Below are 18,912 nucleotides of genomic sequence, written 5' to 3' on the forward strand. Positions count from 1 at the left end.
AATCCTCAGACTGTTCTGTCAAAACAGTACTCCTAAGTAGGCCAAAAAATCATTCCTCTGACACAACTCAGTGCAAAAGCAATGTAACAATCAACATGCAACTAACGTGAAACTTGACAGATGCATTTTTTAAAATCCCGTATTGCTTGTTAGTATTGAATAAACAGAATCTATTGTAAATGCCTATTTTAATGCATATTAGCACGTAAGTATTTAGAAACAAACCCAAACGTAACTCTAGCCTAATTCTAGATCAGCTTTATTTCACAAACAGCACATTTACAGAAAGGGCGGAGGGAAATGCTAAGCACAAAACAGGGTTCTGCCCTGAATGAAAGCAGAACAATTTTTACCTTTACTATAGTTGACTGAGAAGTCATGCATCTCAAATGAGCTTTCTTTGCTTTGTTTTTAATTTATTTGGAGCATATGGAAAATGCAATCACAGTGATAAGAAATCAGAGAGAGAGGAAGCACTGATTCTGTGGAGGCTAATATAATCTTTGCATATAGAAGGAAGGGATACAGTGCAGAAGCATTAAGGCCAAAAAACTGACAGGATCTAGAAGACTTTGTGCCTTCTGATGGCATTAGCCTGGTCACTACAGCAGTACTGTGTTGAGTTGCGGTGATCACAATTCGGGAATAACGTAAACAAACAAGGAAAGGCAAAAAAGATGCTAAGGAATGATGAAAATTACGTAGTAAAAGACTCAAAGACCTCAAGGAAAAGCACTGCTCCAAAGTAGAAGGCATTCCACCTAACATCAGCCATCCAGTCTAACCCGGTCACACAGTAGGATGGGATGAACTGCCTTTAAGACTAAACAGGGAGTCCAAATGACTATCTCAGACTACTGCCTAACTTTTGAGTAATGACATTAGGTTAATGTTAGGTAAGATGAACCTCTGGATGCACTCTGTATACAGCTACAGAGAAAATGAACATTGATAAATAAAAATCTGCAGTATAACAGATAAGGGCATCAATGATCTAATATGCAGACACAAAAGTAGATATTAATAATCAGAATAAAATTCAGTTCTTAAGAGTGAAGGACACAAACCACTGGAATGACTCACCAAACATTATAATAAAATATTTATTTTTTTAAAAAAAACACAGGTGTACTTTTTTTCTTCTAAAAAGCTATGCTGTGCACCTAAAAGGAATTCAGGTAGATGTGTATGATAATCTGTGTTATATGTCCAACCACTTCTTGCTGTAGTCCACCTGAGTGTATTTATGAACATATTTTTGATCAATACTTTATTATGCATTATTGCCATGCACCAGCTCCAGTGTTTCTGTACCGAAAAGAGAGCAAGAAGCAGTCCTTCAAAGGCCCATGCTATTAGCTGCTGAATTTTGCATTAGAGAGAATTTAATGTATTAGCATAAGAGATAAGTAGTATGTTTTTCAATACCAGACTGTTACTACTTTCCTATCTCAGCTTCACAATCTAGAGCCCATATGGGTTTTCCTCTCTGGATCAACAGGTGGAAAGGATACTTGAGGTATAAGATTCTTTTTATATTTTATTCTATAATGTTGTTTCAGCTTATAGAAATGACTTCACGTTGTCCTTTTGTTGCCCAATTTCTGTGGGAAGTTTGGCTCCCACCAACAGCTATCAAGCTGCTCAGTATCAGAGGGGCTGCCTTAAGAGTCATCAGTTCTCAATTACAGCAGACCTGAGCACATTAAAAGTTGCTAATTACTGAGCTGGAAAACAAAGGAAGAATGCGAACTCAGACTTGGGCTCACTAATTCACACGGCTACTTTCATGGAGTCTGTCAACAAAACTGCATTCAGATCCAAAATGACTGTAGCTTTTGCTACTCTCTCCCACTCAACACGCAATACTCCATGTTTTCTCTCCATTCCTGATGATTTCCCGATTACTTTTTTTTGGTTTTGTCGTACCGATCCAGAGACCTGTGCTTCCCTTTGTTACACATGAGGATGAGACAGAGCTCCCGTGGGATTTTGCCAGTGGTGGTCCTCAACCAGCTGGAAGGTTGTTGGTGACTGACATGGGACACTCCATCTGCACTTTTAACAACTCAGCATGCTGCCCACACAGCACTCTCAGCCCTTACAAATGTCAGGGACAAACAATCAGGGCTGGTATTGGACCTACAATAGATCTGGCATTGCATGGAACTATGCCTCCAGGTCAGCCTTAACTTCTCTTTTCAATAAAAGCAGTAAATAAGGTGTACTAAGTACACCCCTCAATTCTTTGTTTGTTTGGATTTCCTTTGTTCTGAATTCATTAAAACTCTGCAAGTTAAAAATGGCTCTGCTGAGAGTAAACCAATATTGAAAGCAGCAGCAACAGAATCAATGGACCCCAGTTTGTTTGTTTGTTTTGAAATCTTGCCTTTTCCCTTTATTGGCATCATCTGAAAGGAAAGACCAGAGAAGAGGGAGTTAGGAGAAGAAACAAATCCCTGAGAAGGAAAGCAGGACTTAAAGGAGCAAGAAGAAAAAAATCCAAAGAAAGAGCTTCAGAAGGGAGTGTTTTCTCTTCTTGTTTACATTTCTGTTTCTATTAAGGAATATTTTTGTGCTGTATGAAGGCCATTTGGTTTTCAATCACAGGTATTGCAATCTTAATCTACTAATATTAGAAACCAAAACATAAATGCTGATAATAACATTTTCTGAATATCCATAAATGTCACTAAAATTGAGAGTTGTTTTCACCTGTAACATCCAAACTTCAAGACTTTGGGCTAAGCACCTAGTTGGATGCATGTAGCAAACAAGATTCTGAGAATGTTGAAATTTTGGTCCTGCACAGACTTCCACATATCACCTTCTATGGTACTTCAGCTGAAGCAGACTGAACTACCCAGAATGAGGAACATTAAGCATGTGCATGGCTCTTTCACAGATCAATCCTTAATTAGAATACACCATACACAAGTTAAGTTCTCTTCTTTCCTGTTTATTAATGAATCACTTCCAATATGACACAACACCTCAAAAATCCACAACATTCATCAGACACTGTTCTGGTTAGTTCTAGTGTTCAGGAAGAATACTGAGGCTGATCTTGCTCCTCTCTTCACAGACTGATTGACAAGATACAGATTATTTTCTTGCAAGAAATTCACGTGGGTTTTGTTGTTTGGGGTTTTTTTAAAAAAAGGATTTTCTTAGAACGATGGCCCATGGTGGCAAGCATCTCTACAGGACAGACCATTTTTAAGAACATTATAGACCACCACAAGCAGGTATATTCTTCCCTGTGTGGCTGTAGTTTGATCTTTGACTCCATGTAGATAATCGTTTGCTTGGCTGATGTCTAGGACCCATCCCCCATGTTCTTCCTCATTACTTCTCAGTGTGATTCACATGGGGGAGCTGATCTAACTGGCAGCGTTGAAAGAAACAGCAGCCACGACTATAGCACATGGCTTCGACAGCACAGTCTTCAGGGAACTATGCCCAAAGCCATGCCATGAAAGAAGGCAGAACTGACCAAGACTGACACCAAAGAGGTGTGTTCGCCTCAGAGCCCGACGAGTCTGTGTTACCAGGCTTCTGACCACCACTCCACAGCAGCTTAGGATCAAGCCTGTGTTTGTTCTTCAGAATGTGAAACGAGGTCCTTCTTGATGGACTGAGAATGCATTCATACTAAAATCTTGATTTTACTGTATAGCTTCCTGATGAATTAACAAACGCATGCAAGAAAGAGCACAAAGTAGACAGATACAAACCGCACTAATAATCCGAGAAGACTCAAAGACAAAATTTGAGCATTATGCTTCTGACCCAGTGGTTTACGCTGGACTGGTTGATGTGCAGATGTATGTAGATAAATTCAGGTTTTGATCCTCTATTTTTCACAGATGTCCAAGATTTAAGAAACTGAAAAAAGAGAACGTCAAAGAAGATCATGTCCTTTATCGATGGACAAACATTAATTTGTTTATGCTTCCTGTGACCAGCTTGCAAAGGTTAACCTTTTTATGGTACAGCTCATTACTTGCATACTGAAAGCATGTGATGTTAACATCTAAAAAGAGATTTTAACTGAAAAAAATGAAGTATTCCCATTATCAGGAAAAAAGTAAATGTTCCCTGGCATCTGTTCATGGGAGGTTCCTATACTTTAACACACACTATAGTAGAAATGCTATTCATATAATCATAACCTTTTTATTACTGAACTTAGCTACATATTTGACAAGACTCTCATAAAAAAATGAGATGACTTTTAGAAAATGTTAATTTAAATATGTTCAAGTGTAAAAAACTGAACAAATTAATGAGGAAGTAACTTCTTTGTTTCAACTTACTGCATCTCAGATTTCATTGATCAAGCTCCAGCGTGCAATTTTAACACAATTTCTGTCATTTTGTGTCATCACAATAAAGAATGCCATCTCTGAAGAGATGGTTTAGTCTTACAACACTCAGTGGCTCCTTTCAAACCACAGTGGATGCCTACTGGCTCACAGGTCTCATGGAGAAACAGCAAGATGAGCACCTGGCAAGAACATCTGCCTACTCCTCTTGTGCATTTATTGTTGCTAAATAAAGATGCAGCCTTGTTTCTCCCGATCAAGTGTGCCCAGCTCTCCATTTGTGGCATGTCACTTCTGATTTGCTGCATGCTATCTCATAAAACGTCCATCAAAACACACAACTTCAGAGCATGTCAAGCACTAGACTGTAAATTCAAAAAGAACACTTATCAAAACTGCGTTTTCCTGAAGGTAAAACATAATAAAAACATTGAAAACTCTCCATAATCTCTTGCATCTAGGTTGCTCTTAATTTCAAAGTCCTCAAAAAGTGTTTCAGAATAATAAAGATAAAAGCAAAAGGGTTCCAGCTGCTGGATACAACCGCACTTGCTTTCACAATTCACAGATGGGTATTTTGTTTGCTTCCTTTTGAATGGGGAAAAAAACCTACTTGGAAACACAAATAACTTATGGTTTTTCCCACATAAAAGTTGACTTTTCTCTTTCCTGAAATCCTTTAAGTGAAACATTGAAGTGTTTACTCATTTGTTGCTTACTTTTCCCCCTGGAGATCAAAGAGATGTTACCTGAGTAAATGTGAAATTCAGTACCCACAATAAATGTAAGCTTCCGATGGAATGCTGTAAGGCCAGAATTTTTGTCTCAGAAGTAACTATACTCCATGTTCATGAATTTATTTTCCTAGCTGTGGGGAATCCTGGCATCCACTCTTGCTGTAAAATTGTGTCTACAAAGGGGCACTGGAGCATCTTAGCATTCTGATGCTGAGATAGCGATCCTGGGGACTGTCAAGCACGTAGAGGAAGAAAAGCCTCTGCTGACACAGAGGATAACACGCGCTCTTTTCAGAGTTGGTCTGAGAGGGAAAAATATGCAACTGCTCTCGACACATCCACTTTCAGTTTCTTTACACTTTGTCCTGAACGAAATGTAAGGCCTTCAGGATTTCCTTCTCTTAATGCTTGATCTGCAACATTTTTAAGCTAATGCAATAACTGTATGCCATTAGTTTTTATTATTTTTTAAAATGTGACGTCTGTGAAGTTACGTGTTTATTATCTCCCTCATCCCTGTGACGCCTGAAATTGGAGTACAAGGAGATGGAAAATCAAACCAGTTAATTACGTTATACTGAAAAAGCGCCCTAAAACAACTGCACTCAAAAGTTCTATACGTGATGTGTGATTCACCATCCAGCTATTGCAGAAGCCTGCACTGATGCAGTGACATCACTTGATATAAAATTATTCCTAGAAAAACATAACCCATGTAACATTACTATGAAACACACTTTCACATAGCCTTTTAATTTATGGCATTGCAAATCAAAAGCGAGAGGTGGTTCAGAACAAGAAATAAAAATGCTACATGAGAGAGTGATATACAAAGGAGAAAGTACTGAAATGCAGGTTTAGGGGATAAATCAATAAACCCCATATTGTTTAAAATCTGTATAAGATCAGCTAACTCGATCTTTTAAAGTTGTTTCCAGTTTATGCCCACCATGTGTGGTGCTTCCCTGTGGTTTGTTATTTTACTTCAATGGCAGAGGGAGGAAACCAACAAAGCTCAGTAACCATACTGCATAGCACAATGTAACCATGGAAGCATTTGTCCACTTGTCAGAGCCTCTCCAGAACGATTCAGCCATTCATTTCATTGAATCAATATTGAAGCTTTTAAGATTTATTACTTGAGGGTGGAGGAAAACTAATAAAACAAATTCCTTGTTGCTTCCCATTAAATACATCTTGTCACAGTGGGCATATTAATACCTTGTAAACACTTTACTGATGTCGTGTGGGCTATGTTACTGTCTCTGCTTGTGGAGGGATTACTCGTCATGTATTTGCATTAACATGCCTGATACTCATTGAAAGAACTTAAAGGTTTCTGACACATTCTGCTGTCCCGTATAGAAGCTGAATCGAATAGAAAGACAAAAGTGGTAAGAAAACAGGGGTGGAGGGAATCTCTTTTAAAATTCATGAAAATGCTCCTGTCAACGAGTTTTTATGTCTACTAGATCACTCTCTTATTTATGTCATAAACTGGACATTTGTAATCATACTTTAAATGCTTAAAAAAGTTGAACGGGATGATTTATTTTACAAGTACTTTCATATTTGTTAAAATATGGTACAGTTATCTAAAAATGACAAAGATAAAGGCAAAACTGAAACCAGCATGTTTTTTACGAAAAACACCCATTTCTTAAGCTCTATACTGATAAATATGCTAGATTAGAGATAGCTATAGCACCTGATAAATTTTTCTTTTTTTTTAGTCCACATTATACTGAAAATTTGAATGCAAGCATAGCAAGATGTTCACAATTACAGTACCATTACTATTACTAATATCAGGAGCAGAGTGTTAATTCAACAGTTTAATTTACACTTGCATGCCATTATAGGTGAAAACTGAAGGCACCTTAAGCACACAGTTCAAATACTTGTCAGTACAGCAGGCTGTGAATGCCACACCTGCTCATACATTAAAGCTTTTCAAGACTCCGAATCAGATCCTTTACCATGAGATAGTCTCCCTGCTCCTGCTCCCACTCCCTTCTACAATTCTTTCTCCCTTTTGTAAAAGCTGCTCAGCATACCCCACTATTCCGGCCGTGAGGAGCTTAAAACAAAGGATGAAAGTAATGCTAGGATATCCCAGACAGCTCCCTCGCCTGCCTACAGGCCTCTCTTCACGTGGGAAGAACAGCAGAAGGGGAGAAGAGGCTGCACAGTTGACAGGACTGCACGGGTGTACCGGGGCCTGCGTAAGGGCACTTTCCCACTCAGTGGAATGACATCAAAGGAGTGTTTGCCAGGGAAAGCTTTCCTCAGCTGTAGCTGTAGGTATCAATGCACCCATACAGAATACATCCGCAGTAACAACCCGCGTGTGGCGGGCTTGTAACAGAGGAAAGGTCCGTATCAGTGAAGATGCAACCATACCTACATAGCTGTGCCAGCAGTAAGGGAGAATTATCAGTACCAAGATCGCCAAAGAAATCTTCTTCCACGGCTGAAATCCTAATGCTTAAGCAATACCATGTAACATTCAACTCCCTCCTGTGGGGGGGAAACTATCAAAATCCTTAAACTTTTTATTTCCAAAATTAAGAAGAAGAGACACAAAATTAAGAAGAAGAGACACAAAATAAAATCAGTATACAGGTTATGAAAAAGGGAACTAGAGAGCAGACATTTTTAATTACACTGTATAAATTATAGAATTTTAAAGACATAAGGGAAAACCACTGGGTTGGCAAGACAATGGCAAGTTTAATAACCATATTTTAAATGTCCATAACAATCAGTTCCAAAGATACAAAAGGAAGTTTAGACCATAAATGCAGCCTGACAGTAAACCTAGCCAAAATAATGTAAAGACTGATGTGGAATTTCACTAAGAAGGTAAAACAAATGAATGGAATAAATACGTGATCTTATACAAATAGTGCAATTTGGTTTAATTCTGAAAGATTATAAATTCGAATGACAGTAATTGTCCTGGTATAACAGAACTAATAGTTAGAGGACTTACTTTTTAATCACATTACCATATGGTAAAGACATAGTGCAATGCTAGCAAGCAGTGCGGTGCTGTAAAATGGATTAAAAACTAGCTGGTAGATGTCAAAAAGCATTCTCCAGTAAGAGACTAGGAACAAAATGTAAATTTCCTAATAAACAAATGAAAATACTTCTATTATGTAGTTCAACAAGGGTTACAAATAGATCTGCTGCTCCTCAGCGCTCTCTCCCTGTAAACACAAAAATCACAACTGGATGTTTGTGATGTCAATATTCACCGAAAAGAAATGGCAGTACTACAGCGGTTTGGCTCACCTGGTAAGCTGGCTCCATTAAAACAAGTCACGTTAATACTGCTGAATACATTCAAAGCTAAAATACACGTTACCCCTTACAAGTGATCTTCTGGATCTTTTTCATCTGAAGAAACTCCAGCAGACAAGCAGCTCACTGTAAGCGTCCAATGCAATGTTGTGACTGGGAAAAAAACAGTTAGTGTGATCTTCAGACACCTCAAGAGTGGAGTAGTGACAAGGAGTTGGGGTGGGGGAATATTTTACCTTTATATATAGCACTAATGGGGTGGATATTTGAAACTGCATAAAGTTCTGGTGTCCACATTTTAAACATGATGCTGAAATCCACAGAGGATGCAAACAAATTACATTCCCAAAAACTGACAGCTAGAGAAAGAAGAGAACAAAAGTTAACAAGCTCTGAATGTTTAATTCAGTAAAAAAAAAAAAAAAAAAGACTTTACTACAGTGCAAAATTCCCTTAGAGAAAAAACAGATAAGCACTGAAAGGGTTCTTTAAATTTACTCAGGGAAAGCATATCAAAAAGTAACAGCTATTCCTGGGCTTAACTGCAGATTCATCCAGCTAAAATTGAAATGGATCTATGACAATCTTTAAAAAAAAAGAACTTCAGTTATCACACTACATAAAATATTATTCATCAATACAGGTATACAAAGAGGAATTCAGAATCTTGTAGCAAAATCTGTCTGTGAATAATCTGAAACAAATTTTCAAGACCCTATGCTCCATTTTTTCATACCATCTCTACTGTAACTGAACGGTTTCACTGGTGGATTTTCTTATTCAGAGGATACCTGAGCTGAGCAAAGTAAAATTTAAATCAGAAGCAAATATGCAGTTCTTTACAGATTTTTGAAAACTAAATATCAAACGACCAATGCACCCTACTGGCTGTGTTATGGAAGGTACACAGCATATTTCTATTCTGAATACATATTTAATTTGAATAAAATTAAATAAAAAGCAACCAATTCACGTTGACTAACCAAAAGGAAGCAGCAAATACATGAAATAGGATATCTGGAAATAACAGTCTCAATGCAAAGATAAATTTTCATTTATTCTCATTAAAACCATAACAATACTAAATTAAACAAATTTTGTGGTCATTTTTAACCCACTTTAGAGTGAAACTGCTGGAACCTTGCTAACTAAAAAGCATTTCTGCTAGTTTTGAGGATCGAGGTCTCAATTTGAGGTTCAACACTTATAGATGAATGTATACATGAAAATATTTCCACTGGAGAACAGCCTACTCTGCAAGTGTCTGCAGAGTTAGCATTATTTGCTTTCCGCATACTTTTATAGTTCTTAAACAGCTCCTCTTACTGCACCTTACACATCTTGCAGTCAGACACTGCTTAGTAACTTCACACTTTATCTGGACTCCACTGGAGCTGCAGATCTACCTGGATGTTACTGTTTCCTACAGTTTTAGTACCGTTTCAAGCAGGGAAGCAGAGACAGACAAAGGCTGTATATTTATTTCTGTGTGAATCTTTTAATGAGTCGTAGCTTATCATGTCATTCAAGCAATTAAAACACACATTCAGACACCTGGCACTAGCTATCTAAATGTAAATCTAGCCCTGTGGTGCCAAACCACAGAATGACTTAAAGACTTACAAAAAGAGTGGTGGCACATGTATGTAAATTCCAGACAGAAAGAATCTATTTTTTTAATTAAAAATTACAAACAAGTTATATCAGCCCTCCAACATCTCCTTTACCGTTCCTTTCTATGAATTCCTTAAGATCTTTTTAACATCCCTACATGTATACTCAACTTCCTAGCTCTGCTCAAGCCACACAAGATATAACATGGCCAAGGGGAACGTGGTAGAGATTCCCGCCGTTGCTCTTGGAATGCCACGGAGTGATTAACACTGACCCCGCCGCTCATTGAGAATGCACTATTAGGATATGCAAAGTAACTTACACGGGGATGGAGAAAGGCTGTACTCCTATTAGCATTCATGGGAGCTATGCAGCTACAGTCTTGTTCATCAGGTTTGGAATATACCCTTTTGTTATTGATGGGAAAATGTCACTAGTTACAAATGGTTACACACAGGGGTGTAGCAGGGTCAAAGCAAACTCCAACACTTTCTTTCCCCCTGTAAGGCAGAGTGCTGCTTCAGCAGTTCTTTTTTGACCTGATGGTACACCTCTTTAGATAAAGAAATGGTGAAATCCCCTGCCCTGACCTTTTCTGCAGCCTCACCACCCAACGATTAAAGAAAACCTCCAAAAGGATATGCCGTTAGCGGTGTGTGATGGGACAATCTTCAGACACCGCTGCAGGCACCACTGCGTACGAAGTCTGCCTTCAAACTCCTCTCCAGGTCCACCCACAGCTCTGAGGGGTCTCATAAAACAGTCTTTCAACAGCATGAATAGCGTCTGAGTCATCAGTTTCCCAGCCACAGACAACTACAGTTGCTTCACTTCTATTACTGAAAGCTCCCTTTAAAAACCAAAACTGGTTGGTGCTGCAGATATTCTTTGCCAGATGTGGCACAACACCTCTCAACAGAATTCTCACTCACAAAGGTATAATAACTTTTCGTCAACTTGAGATCCCACGAGAAAACTTAGCTGTTTATGGGAAATTAATTCAGTTTCATCACCTTCAGTGTTGCTCTTGCTGGAAATTCAGTTGGTGGAAGATTCAATCTGCTTGCATTGTGCCATCCCCAGAAATACATAAAATCATTCTGGGACTCCTACAAGTATGTTCACACATTTGTCATGTACTCCGACAATCCAAGCTTGTCTTTGTTGTGGAGCAGCTTCTACGTAAGGCTGTACCTAAGGCCTTCAAAGAGGCTATGAAATACCCTGAAGCAAATAAAATACCCCTAGCTAGGCTCCTAAATAATTTAGAAATAGTCTCCTGACTTGTAAGAAGATTTGGTTTGGGGGAATTCTGATTACACTTGGCACCTTCAGCAATATTTTAACAAATGCATAATAAGAAAGCCTGAAAATTAGCTACCACTAACTGTGCCCAACTTCCCACAGGAAGGAAATCCTGTTTACATGTTTGTACTGTCCCGTGCTTCTCCACAAAGGGCAGCGATCAGACCTGCCTAATCCTGCCAGCTCATATTTTATGCTTACTTGTGACTTCTGCACCCGAGAATATTGATATTCTTTCATGCAAACCTTCTCTTACTTACAACATAGAACTTCTATGCTCTTGACAGAACACCTATGCTGAAATGTACTGCTTCTCTTGTTGATGCTGTTTAGCTAAGGAGTACCTAAACAGCCTTAGGAATACTTCAGTTTTACCCCATCCATCCCTCGTCCACATTAGAGCACTATTTTAAGGTAGATACTGAAATATATATATTTTCTCTTTAAAATAAGCTGAGACACCGCACCTTGACAGCTTATTTTACAAAGCCTGGAAATGGGGCTTCAATCCTGTTCGGTTTCTGTGGGTGTGAAGCATCACACTCAATAGAGCTACACCAACATTAGTTCTGACATCATTTAGCTTTCAAAACTCACGTCATAAAATCATTCTGCCATTGTTAATACCAAGCCCATTTCTCACCTCTTTGGTTGTTCAGCATTCTGAAAACATCGTATAGCAAAGCTCAAAAACAAAAGGAAAAAAACAACAACTTATTTAAAATTACTTTCTTTAAGATTGGGTTTCACCTGTTGACAAATCAGACTGGCAACTGCATTTGTCAACAGCAGCAATGCGATCATTTGTTACAACATATTCAGCCCAACCTTAGAGCTGTCAAGTTTTTCTAAGAAATACTGTATTTGCTCCTGCTGTAATCAAAAACTTGCTTCTAAGGCCGTGTCAGAAGAAAACCACAGCAGATTAAATCTACTAGCTAGACTAGGAAGTCTTCCTATTGCCTCAGCAGCTGCCACGGCTGTGGAGTCAGTAGTGAACATGACTTTGTTAGGAAAGGAAAGCTGAAATATCTACTGGGCTTAATTTATGGTTTCTCTTTCGGGAAAAAAATACATCAGCATGGGCTGAACACCTGCACCTCTGCAGTACGAGTCCTGAGGAGGGGGGGAAAGGGATGAAGGGATAAAAAGAAGCTGCCTGGCAACTTCCGAGTGAGCAGCACTGCAGAGCACGGGCGCACAGGCTTTGGGAGAGGAGCTGCGGGCTGCTGCGGGCAAAGCGGCTCTTAGAATTACCCGACCGACCCCGATACGCGTCAGCTCCGTATCTGAGCCGCCTCCGTTTCTCCAGAAACCATCAGAAGAATGACGTATTAACCCAGAAAACTTCACAGCCGGGACACCGCCTGCCCCTCGGTCCCCTCCCCGGCCCCCCTCGGAGCCCCTGTGCCCGCCCGCCGCTGGAGGGGAGCGGGGGGGAGGTGGTGTCCCTCGCAGCCCCGCGGGGGGCCGCGCCGGCGGGACACGAGCGGGAAGGGCGCTTCGCCTCGGCCTCCGGCGCCCAGCAGTTTCCCCACGCCCTTCCCTCCACCGAGGCCGCCCCGGAGCGGCGCATCCCTCAGGGAATAACCCCCCCTCTACCCACCATCCCGCCGCACCCTCAGCGGGTCCCGGAGCAGCCGCGTCCCCCTCACGGGCGAGGCGGGAAACCGCGGGCGCGCTGAGGGAACGGTCCCTTTAAGGGCGGGCGTGCGGGCGGTGCGGGGGGCGTGGCCTGCCTGCGGACGTGGCGGGGCGGCCGCCATTGCGGTCGCGATGAGGAGTGGCGGCAGGTAAGGCCGCGGCTCGGGGCGGCGGGGCCGGGCGTTCCCCTCAGCGGTGGCGGTCGTCGCCTCGCCGGGAGGGTGGGGGCTCGGTGCGGGGGACGCCAGGGCTGCGGTTTGTTCCACAGAGCCACCCGCGGAGAATGTCCGGTAGAGGCACCGGGTGCGGCCTGCAGCCGCCGGCCGTAGGGCAGGCGCCCGTCGGCGGGCACCTGTACCCCTTCGTGATCGCGGAGAGCGAGGCGCCCGAGGAGGAGGGCGGCGAGGTGTCGGAGCTGCGGCCGCGGGGCCGGGAAAAGGTGCGGAGAAGCGCGTCGAGGGACCGGCTGGATGACATCGTCCTGCTGACGAAGGATATCCAAGAAGGCGACACGCTGAACGCCATCGCGCTTCAGTATTGCTGCTCGGTGAGTCCCCGGGCGGGACAGGAGGGCGGCGGGGTGTTTGTGTGACAACGTGCTGCAGGCTCAGCTCCGTTGGCTTTTCCATTTAAAGCTAAAAAGCGTAAGAAATGGACGGTTGCCCTGGTGGCTCGGCCTCTCAAAGTGTGCGTGTTACAGTAAAATTACGCTTTTCCCAGCGCTTTGCTGTCAGACTTGGTGATGAGGAGGGTATTGCAGAACCCCTGTCACGGTTTGTGTGGAGCTCATTAAGGGAGGGAGGGGAAAAAAAAAACACCTCACTGTAGCTTTAAAAAATTCTGTTAAACTGCCTAAATACTTATCGGCAGGAGCACATGGCAGGGTTGGGAGCTCTCCGCCCACCAGCCCCAGGCGTTCCCTTCTGGTGCTCGGACCTGGCTACTGCTCCTAACTGAGACTTGATAATTTCGTCTGGTGCGTGTGCTTCCCACCCGGTACTTTTGGCTGGCCAGTACTAATTAAAAGCAGCAGCTTCTGTCATGGTTAGTGTTAGCTTTTGCCTGTACCCAGTTCTAACAGGAAATCAGCTGTGTGTGGTGGCGGACGGATGACTAAATGTGCAGTTTTCAAGAGGTGAAATTTAAAATCCGTATTTACGGAAATCTTGCTGTCATCTAATTCTTCATGCAGAAACAAAATTAGGGGCCTCCTGTTGTGAGCTTAGGTACCAAAGACATAATTATTTCATAATAATGACAGACCTGAGCCTTATTAAGCAATTCTTGGCTTCAGAACCCACCACAGTTGGGTATTTTGAGCAGACTGACTAGATCAGGCCTCAGATAAGAAATAAATATGATGGAGGTGCACTCTTTCTCATAAATTTGTGGAGAACGTGGAAGAGTGGCCCGGGGCAGAAAGCATGACCTTGCACTGATCACTGGGGGTGAATGCTGTGTTTGGCAGTCTTTGGTGCTCATCTAATTTATTCAGCCTGGTACATGACATGTAACAAATACACCATCAGAAGAACCGAAACACTTTTTCGTGTTACAAGGCTAGTGCAGCGATCGCCCTAACTTACTTTTTCTGGCCACATCTGTTGTAAGTGGAGCAGTCACAGCAACAAGGGTCTCTTGGCTACTGTGTTTTCTGTGGTGGATGTCCTCCCAGTGAGGACAGGAAGGGTCTGAACTCGGGTACTGTGCGTCTTAAAATGGGCACAATCCCTGTGTGCTTACCAGGTGTTGCAAAAAAAGTACTGATTGTTGAGTATTTCATTATGGCGAGGTTTGTGGCTGTGCCTGCTGTGTTGAGGGGAGTTCCTGTCTCAGAATGAATTCTCCAAGGGCACTTAAATCCTTGCAAAGTATTTCACGTTAGACTTAAAAATCTGAACTTATTGAGAGCAAAGTGAGAATCGTTTTGAGCAAGAACAGGGAAAGGGGAGAGCTGATGTGATGAGGTAAGATGACAGTTTTAAGTTATTCTTGGTTTCTGCCTTAGCCCCCAGAAGCAGAAAGAATATCCAAACAGCTGTGGCTAGATGAATTGGAAGCTCCTAATTTTTAATGTTCCTTACATAGAAGTTTTCAATTTAATTAGGAATTCACAGTAATTGACTTCATTTAAAAACACTGAGGTGAAGTCCCACTCATTTCTCAGAGACAGTTGCCACTGATAGGTGAGTATACATTAAGTGAATATAGATGTGTGAAGTGACTTTCAGTCATCGAACCTGAAGCGAGGAGGTTTGTTACCTCATAATTACCTTCTGGCTTTAGATTTGGTCTTTGACCTCTTCTTGCCTCATACTGTTTGAATGGGTATTGGTTTAGGAAAAAAAAAAAAAAAAAGGCAAAACGAAACAAAGGCCCTGCCTTTGTTTCATTAGGGAAGAATGTATTTCTCAAGGATGTAGTATTCTTAGAGCGTTTCGGTTCAATGGGCTTTGATATTTAAACTGTTGTTTTTATTTTTAGGTTGCAGATATCAAGAGAGTTAACAATCTTATCAATGATCAAGACTTTTTTGCCCTGAGGTCTGTCAGAATTCCAGTGAAAAAGTTCAGCGTGTTGACCGAAACACATGTCTCTCCAAAAGGCAAACCAGTCCTTCGGCCTGCTCACTGCTCCCCAGAACCGCAGGAAACGCCACCTTCTGATAAATTCTCCCCTAATGAGACTGCTGGCAGCTTCTTAAAAGAAGTGGATCGAGATATAGAAGAAATAGTGAAGTGTAATGATACAAAGAGAGAGAATCTTAATGAAGTTGTTTCTGCCTTAGCAGCCCAACAGGTCTGCTTTGAAACTGATGGTAAAACTAAAAAATGCAAGGATCCCTACTACGGAGCGGATTGGGGCATAGGATGGTGGACAGCTGTAGTGATTATGCTGATTATTGGCATAGTAACTCCAGTTTTTTATCTCCTGTATTACGAAGTTCTAGTGAAAGCAGATGTCAGTCACCATTCCACAATGGAATCTTCCCATTTGTTTGTCACAGCAGCATCGCATCAGAAGCAAATAGAAAATGGAATAAATCCGGCGAATATTTTAAATGTCGATAATCAAGAAGACCTTCAGCCTTAACAACGGAAAACCCCAGGCAACTGTTACTCTTAGACACATAACGTAGCGTTAGATAAAGGGGAAACCACAGAACACAAAATGCATCTGGAACGCAGAGAAAACGTGTCCTGATGTGTAACTTGCCTTTATGGGCACCACTCAGTACAGGAGTGTTTCTGTGGATCTCTGCATATGCCTGAGACAGGTGATTTTAATTCAAGGTTGGGATACAAATTTAGGTATAAAATTGCCTCTGAAGCTTTGCACTTTTTTCTATTTTGATAGGAATATGTTTTTTAATTAAAAATGAGATGAAAAAACGTAGTTTGAGCTAACACATGAGGAGTCTCACTGTATGTTTTACAGCCCTAAAATGGGCATTTGGGGATATCTAACTTTTAAACATCTTAAAGTATTTATAGAATGCATAAGACACTTGACATTTTAATATCAAGTTTACAGTTGTCAGTTAAAACTGTATTCTCATAATTTTATCTTTCTTATAGAGTAAGGGGTTTTTTTAAGAAAACCCAATCATTCCATAATTAATTGCCACTATGAAGGTCTTTTTTTTAAAGTGGCTTTTATAGAGGCAGTAGCTAATACTTAAGCTGGAATCTTCAAATCTTGTGCTTGTGGTCAACCCATTCTTTAGTATTTTTCAGTATAGGCAGTAGGATGATTTGTTTTCTGTGACACTGTGCCTCAACACAGTCCAGTTGAGTCTTGCTGAAACTTCACATCCTTCCATGGTACCCTCCTGAAAACTGGCTGGACTGGACTGCGCTTCTCACCTGTGCATAGGACGAAAGAAGTGCAGATGTCTGGCACTGTGCCCTGACAGCTTCAGTAGTCTTTATTTTATGCTAATGAATTTTTTTTCCCCTCCACTTAATCTCAGTTCAGGACCAACTGATAGAGCAGTCATGTGGGTACCAACTGTACTCATGGTCACATTGCCCATGAACCTCAAACACTAACTTTCACCTGAAATCTCCTAGAAAACTTCAAATGAGATTTAATGGCTGCTAGCAAGAAACTTAAATTGCAGTAGAATAGACCAGTTGCAGCTTCAGACTTGTTCTTTATGTAGCAGTGTATCCATCAACCACTCTGTCCTTGAATGTTTCACTTGGGGTTTCACAACCAACCTTGTTTTTTCCCCCTCTTCCCTGCCTGAAAATGCTACAAGATAAACTAAAAACCCCTGGACTCTTCCTGCAGAAAGGAGGTACTTGTGTACTTGGAATATTTTTAAATAAAAATTGAGATGCTGCCTATAGTTTATTTGGTTATATTTGCTTTCTGGAGTGAGATTTCTGTTACCCTGTTCAAAGAACCATTTGTTACCAAAGCCCGACATAGCTGACTTGAATAGGATTTACAAAGAGAAATGGGAAAATAACCACTGTCCTTTAAACTACTGTTACAAGCTTTCCTTTAAGTGTCTTGACTAAGTATATATGATATAAAAAACCTGATAAAGTGAATGTTTCCTGACTATTGGAGGTATTCTGGAGTGCTTTATCACCTTGAATTTTGCAAGTAAAGACTCCTGCCCCATCTGTTCTTGGGGCAGATGTTCACTGGCATGCCAAGTGTAGGAGGATGAATTGGATAACTTCTAATGTATTATATTGAAATTGCAGCAGGCCAAAGCTTGAAGGGAAATGTGGTACAGTTGGATCTGTGAACTATGATCTGTGGCTCTTGAACCCTTTGATCAGAGCCATATCTGTGGAGATAGCGAGGCTACTCACAGTTTCCACACTAGAAGAGGGATTGCAAACAGACATGAACTTCATGCTTCACATAACGCTTGTTTTCAAAGATCTTTTAAATTAATAGGTCTTTGAATATGCCAATTAAACAAGCACAAATACTGAAGTACTGTTTCTGGGTACGGGTGTAGGAAAAATTGCATTGCAAAATAATTTATGGTGGCTAAAGTGATAGAGTTTCTCCGGCTAAAACTTTAAAAGGTGACTTGCTCTAGTCCAGGCACTACAGCTTTGGCACACTAAGACAAATCTTTTCTATGTGGGACTGAAACTTGGCACATAATGTGTCTGTGTTTTGCTGCAAGCTTGTTTGCTGGTTTGCTTCTTTCCCCTTCAGTTTCTGAAACCTCAACATTTTTAATACTTTATCCTTCCATATCTTACAAAATTGTCAACATGAAATTAGCTGTTGTGATGAGGCACCATAAGCCTGATTTACTGCACGTGCCTGAACTGGCTGGCGTTAAAGTGCCATCGGTATAGAAGTGAACTGACCTTCAGCTGTGGTTTGACTCTGTCAGGAAGGTCTGTAGATGCGGGTAGAGAGGTTGGTTGTTATCTGGTGGTTTTCACCCTGTGGTGCTTCGGCCGGATCGTTCTCTAGCGCATCTCAGGCTTTGGCTTTCATGGTGTTGGAAGGCCTGTGGCTTACTGTCACCGAGTTAAGGGCCTTTATTTACCTTAGGATAAGCAGGTGTTAGAAAAACACAGAGGGAGAGCTGCTTTATTAGTCCATATTATGCTTTTAACTGAGAGCCTAGCATATTTTTACTATTTTATTACATAGCATATTTTTAATTGAGAGAGTTAACTTTGTCAGAAGATACAGTACGTCTCTTTCCAAGATTGTAGAATTCCTAATGCTGTCAATCTACAAGCATCAGCTGGCTTGGATTTCTGCAGGATGCAGGGATCTTTACTGTTTTTTTCCAAAGTACAACACAGCTGGCAATGCATCACTGCATGTCAGCCCTGAATAAACAGGATAACTGCTCTGTATGGAACTTAAATCTGATTTAAGTTAAAATTTGTCAAGTGAGTCTTTTAGAAACTGACTTATTTAAAAAAAAAAAACAAACAAAACAGAGTGGTAAATCATAGATTAATTACAACACATTGTTG

The 18,912-nt window shown here is 41.0% G+C and overlaps 1 protein-coding gene and 1 long non-coding RNA gene across 2 annotated transcripts; one reads left to right on the forward strand and one right to left on the reverse strand.

Annotated features, from left to right (window-relative positions):
• Positions 1-8,151: 8,151 nt before the first annotated feature.
• On the reverse strand, positions 8,152-12,955 carry LOC141938109 (uncharacterized). Its single transcript, XR_012627166.1, has 3 exons — positions 12,900-12,955; positions 8,611-8,733; positions 8,152-8,527 (listed from the first exon to the last, which is right to left on the reverse strand). It is a non-coding gene; the product is annotated as an uncharacterized LOC141938109 (long non-coding RNA).
• An 85-nt stretch (positions 12,956-13,040) lies between these two features.
• On the forward strand, positions 13,041-17,291 carry LYSMD3 (LysM domain containing 3). Its single transcript, XM_074855686.1, has 3 exons — positions 13,041-13,086; positions 13,206-13,484; positions 15,422-17,291. The coding sequence occupies exons 2-3, from the start codon at positions 13,221-13,223 to the stop codon at positions 16,028-16,030; spliced, it is 873 nt and encodes a 290-aa protein (XP_074711787.1). The 5' UTR covers positions 13,041-13,086; positions 13,206-13,220; the 3' UTR covers positions 16,031-17,291.
• The last annotated feature ends 1,621 nt before the right edge of the window (positions 17,292-18,912 follow it).

The sequence above is a fragment of the Strix uralensis genome, chromosome Z (genome assembly GCF_047716275.1).
Source record: "Strix uralensis isolate ZFMK-TIS-50842 chromosome Z, bStrUra1, whole genome shotgun sequence".
Taxonomy (NCBI): Eukaryota; Metazoa; Chordata; class Aves; order Strigiformes; family Strigidae; genus Strix; species Strix uralensis.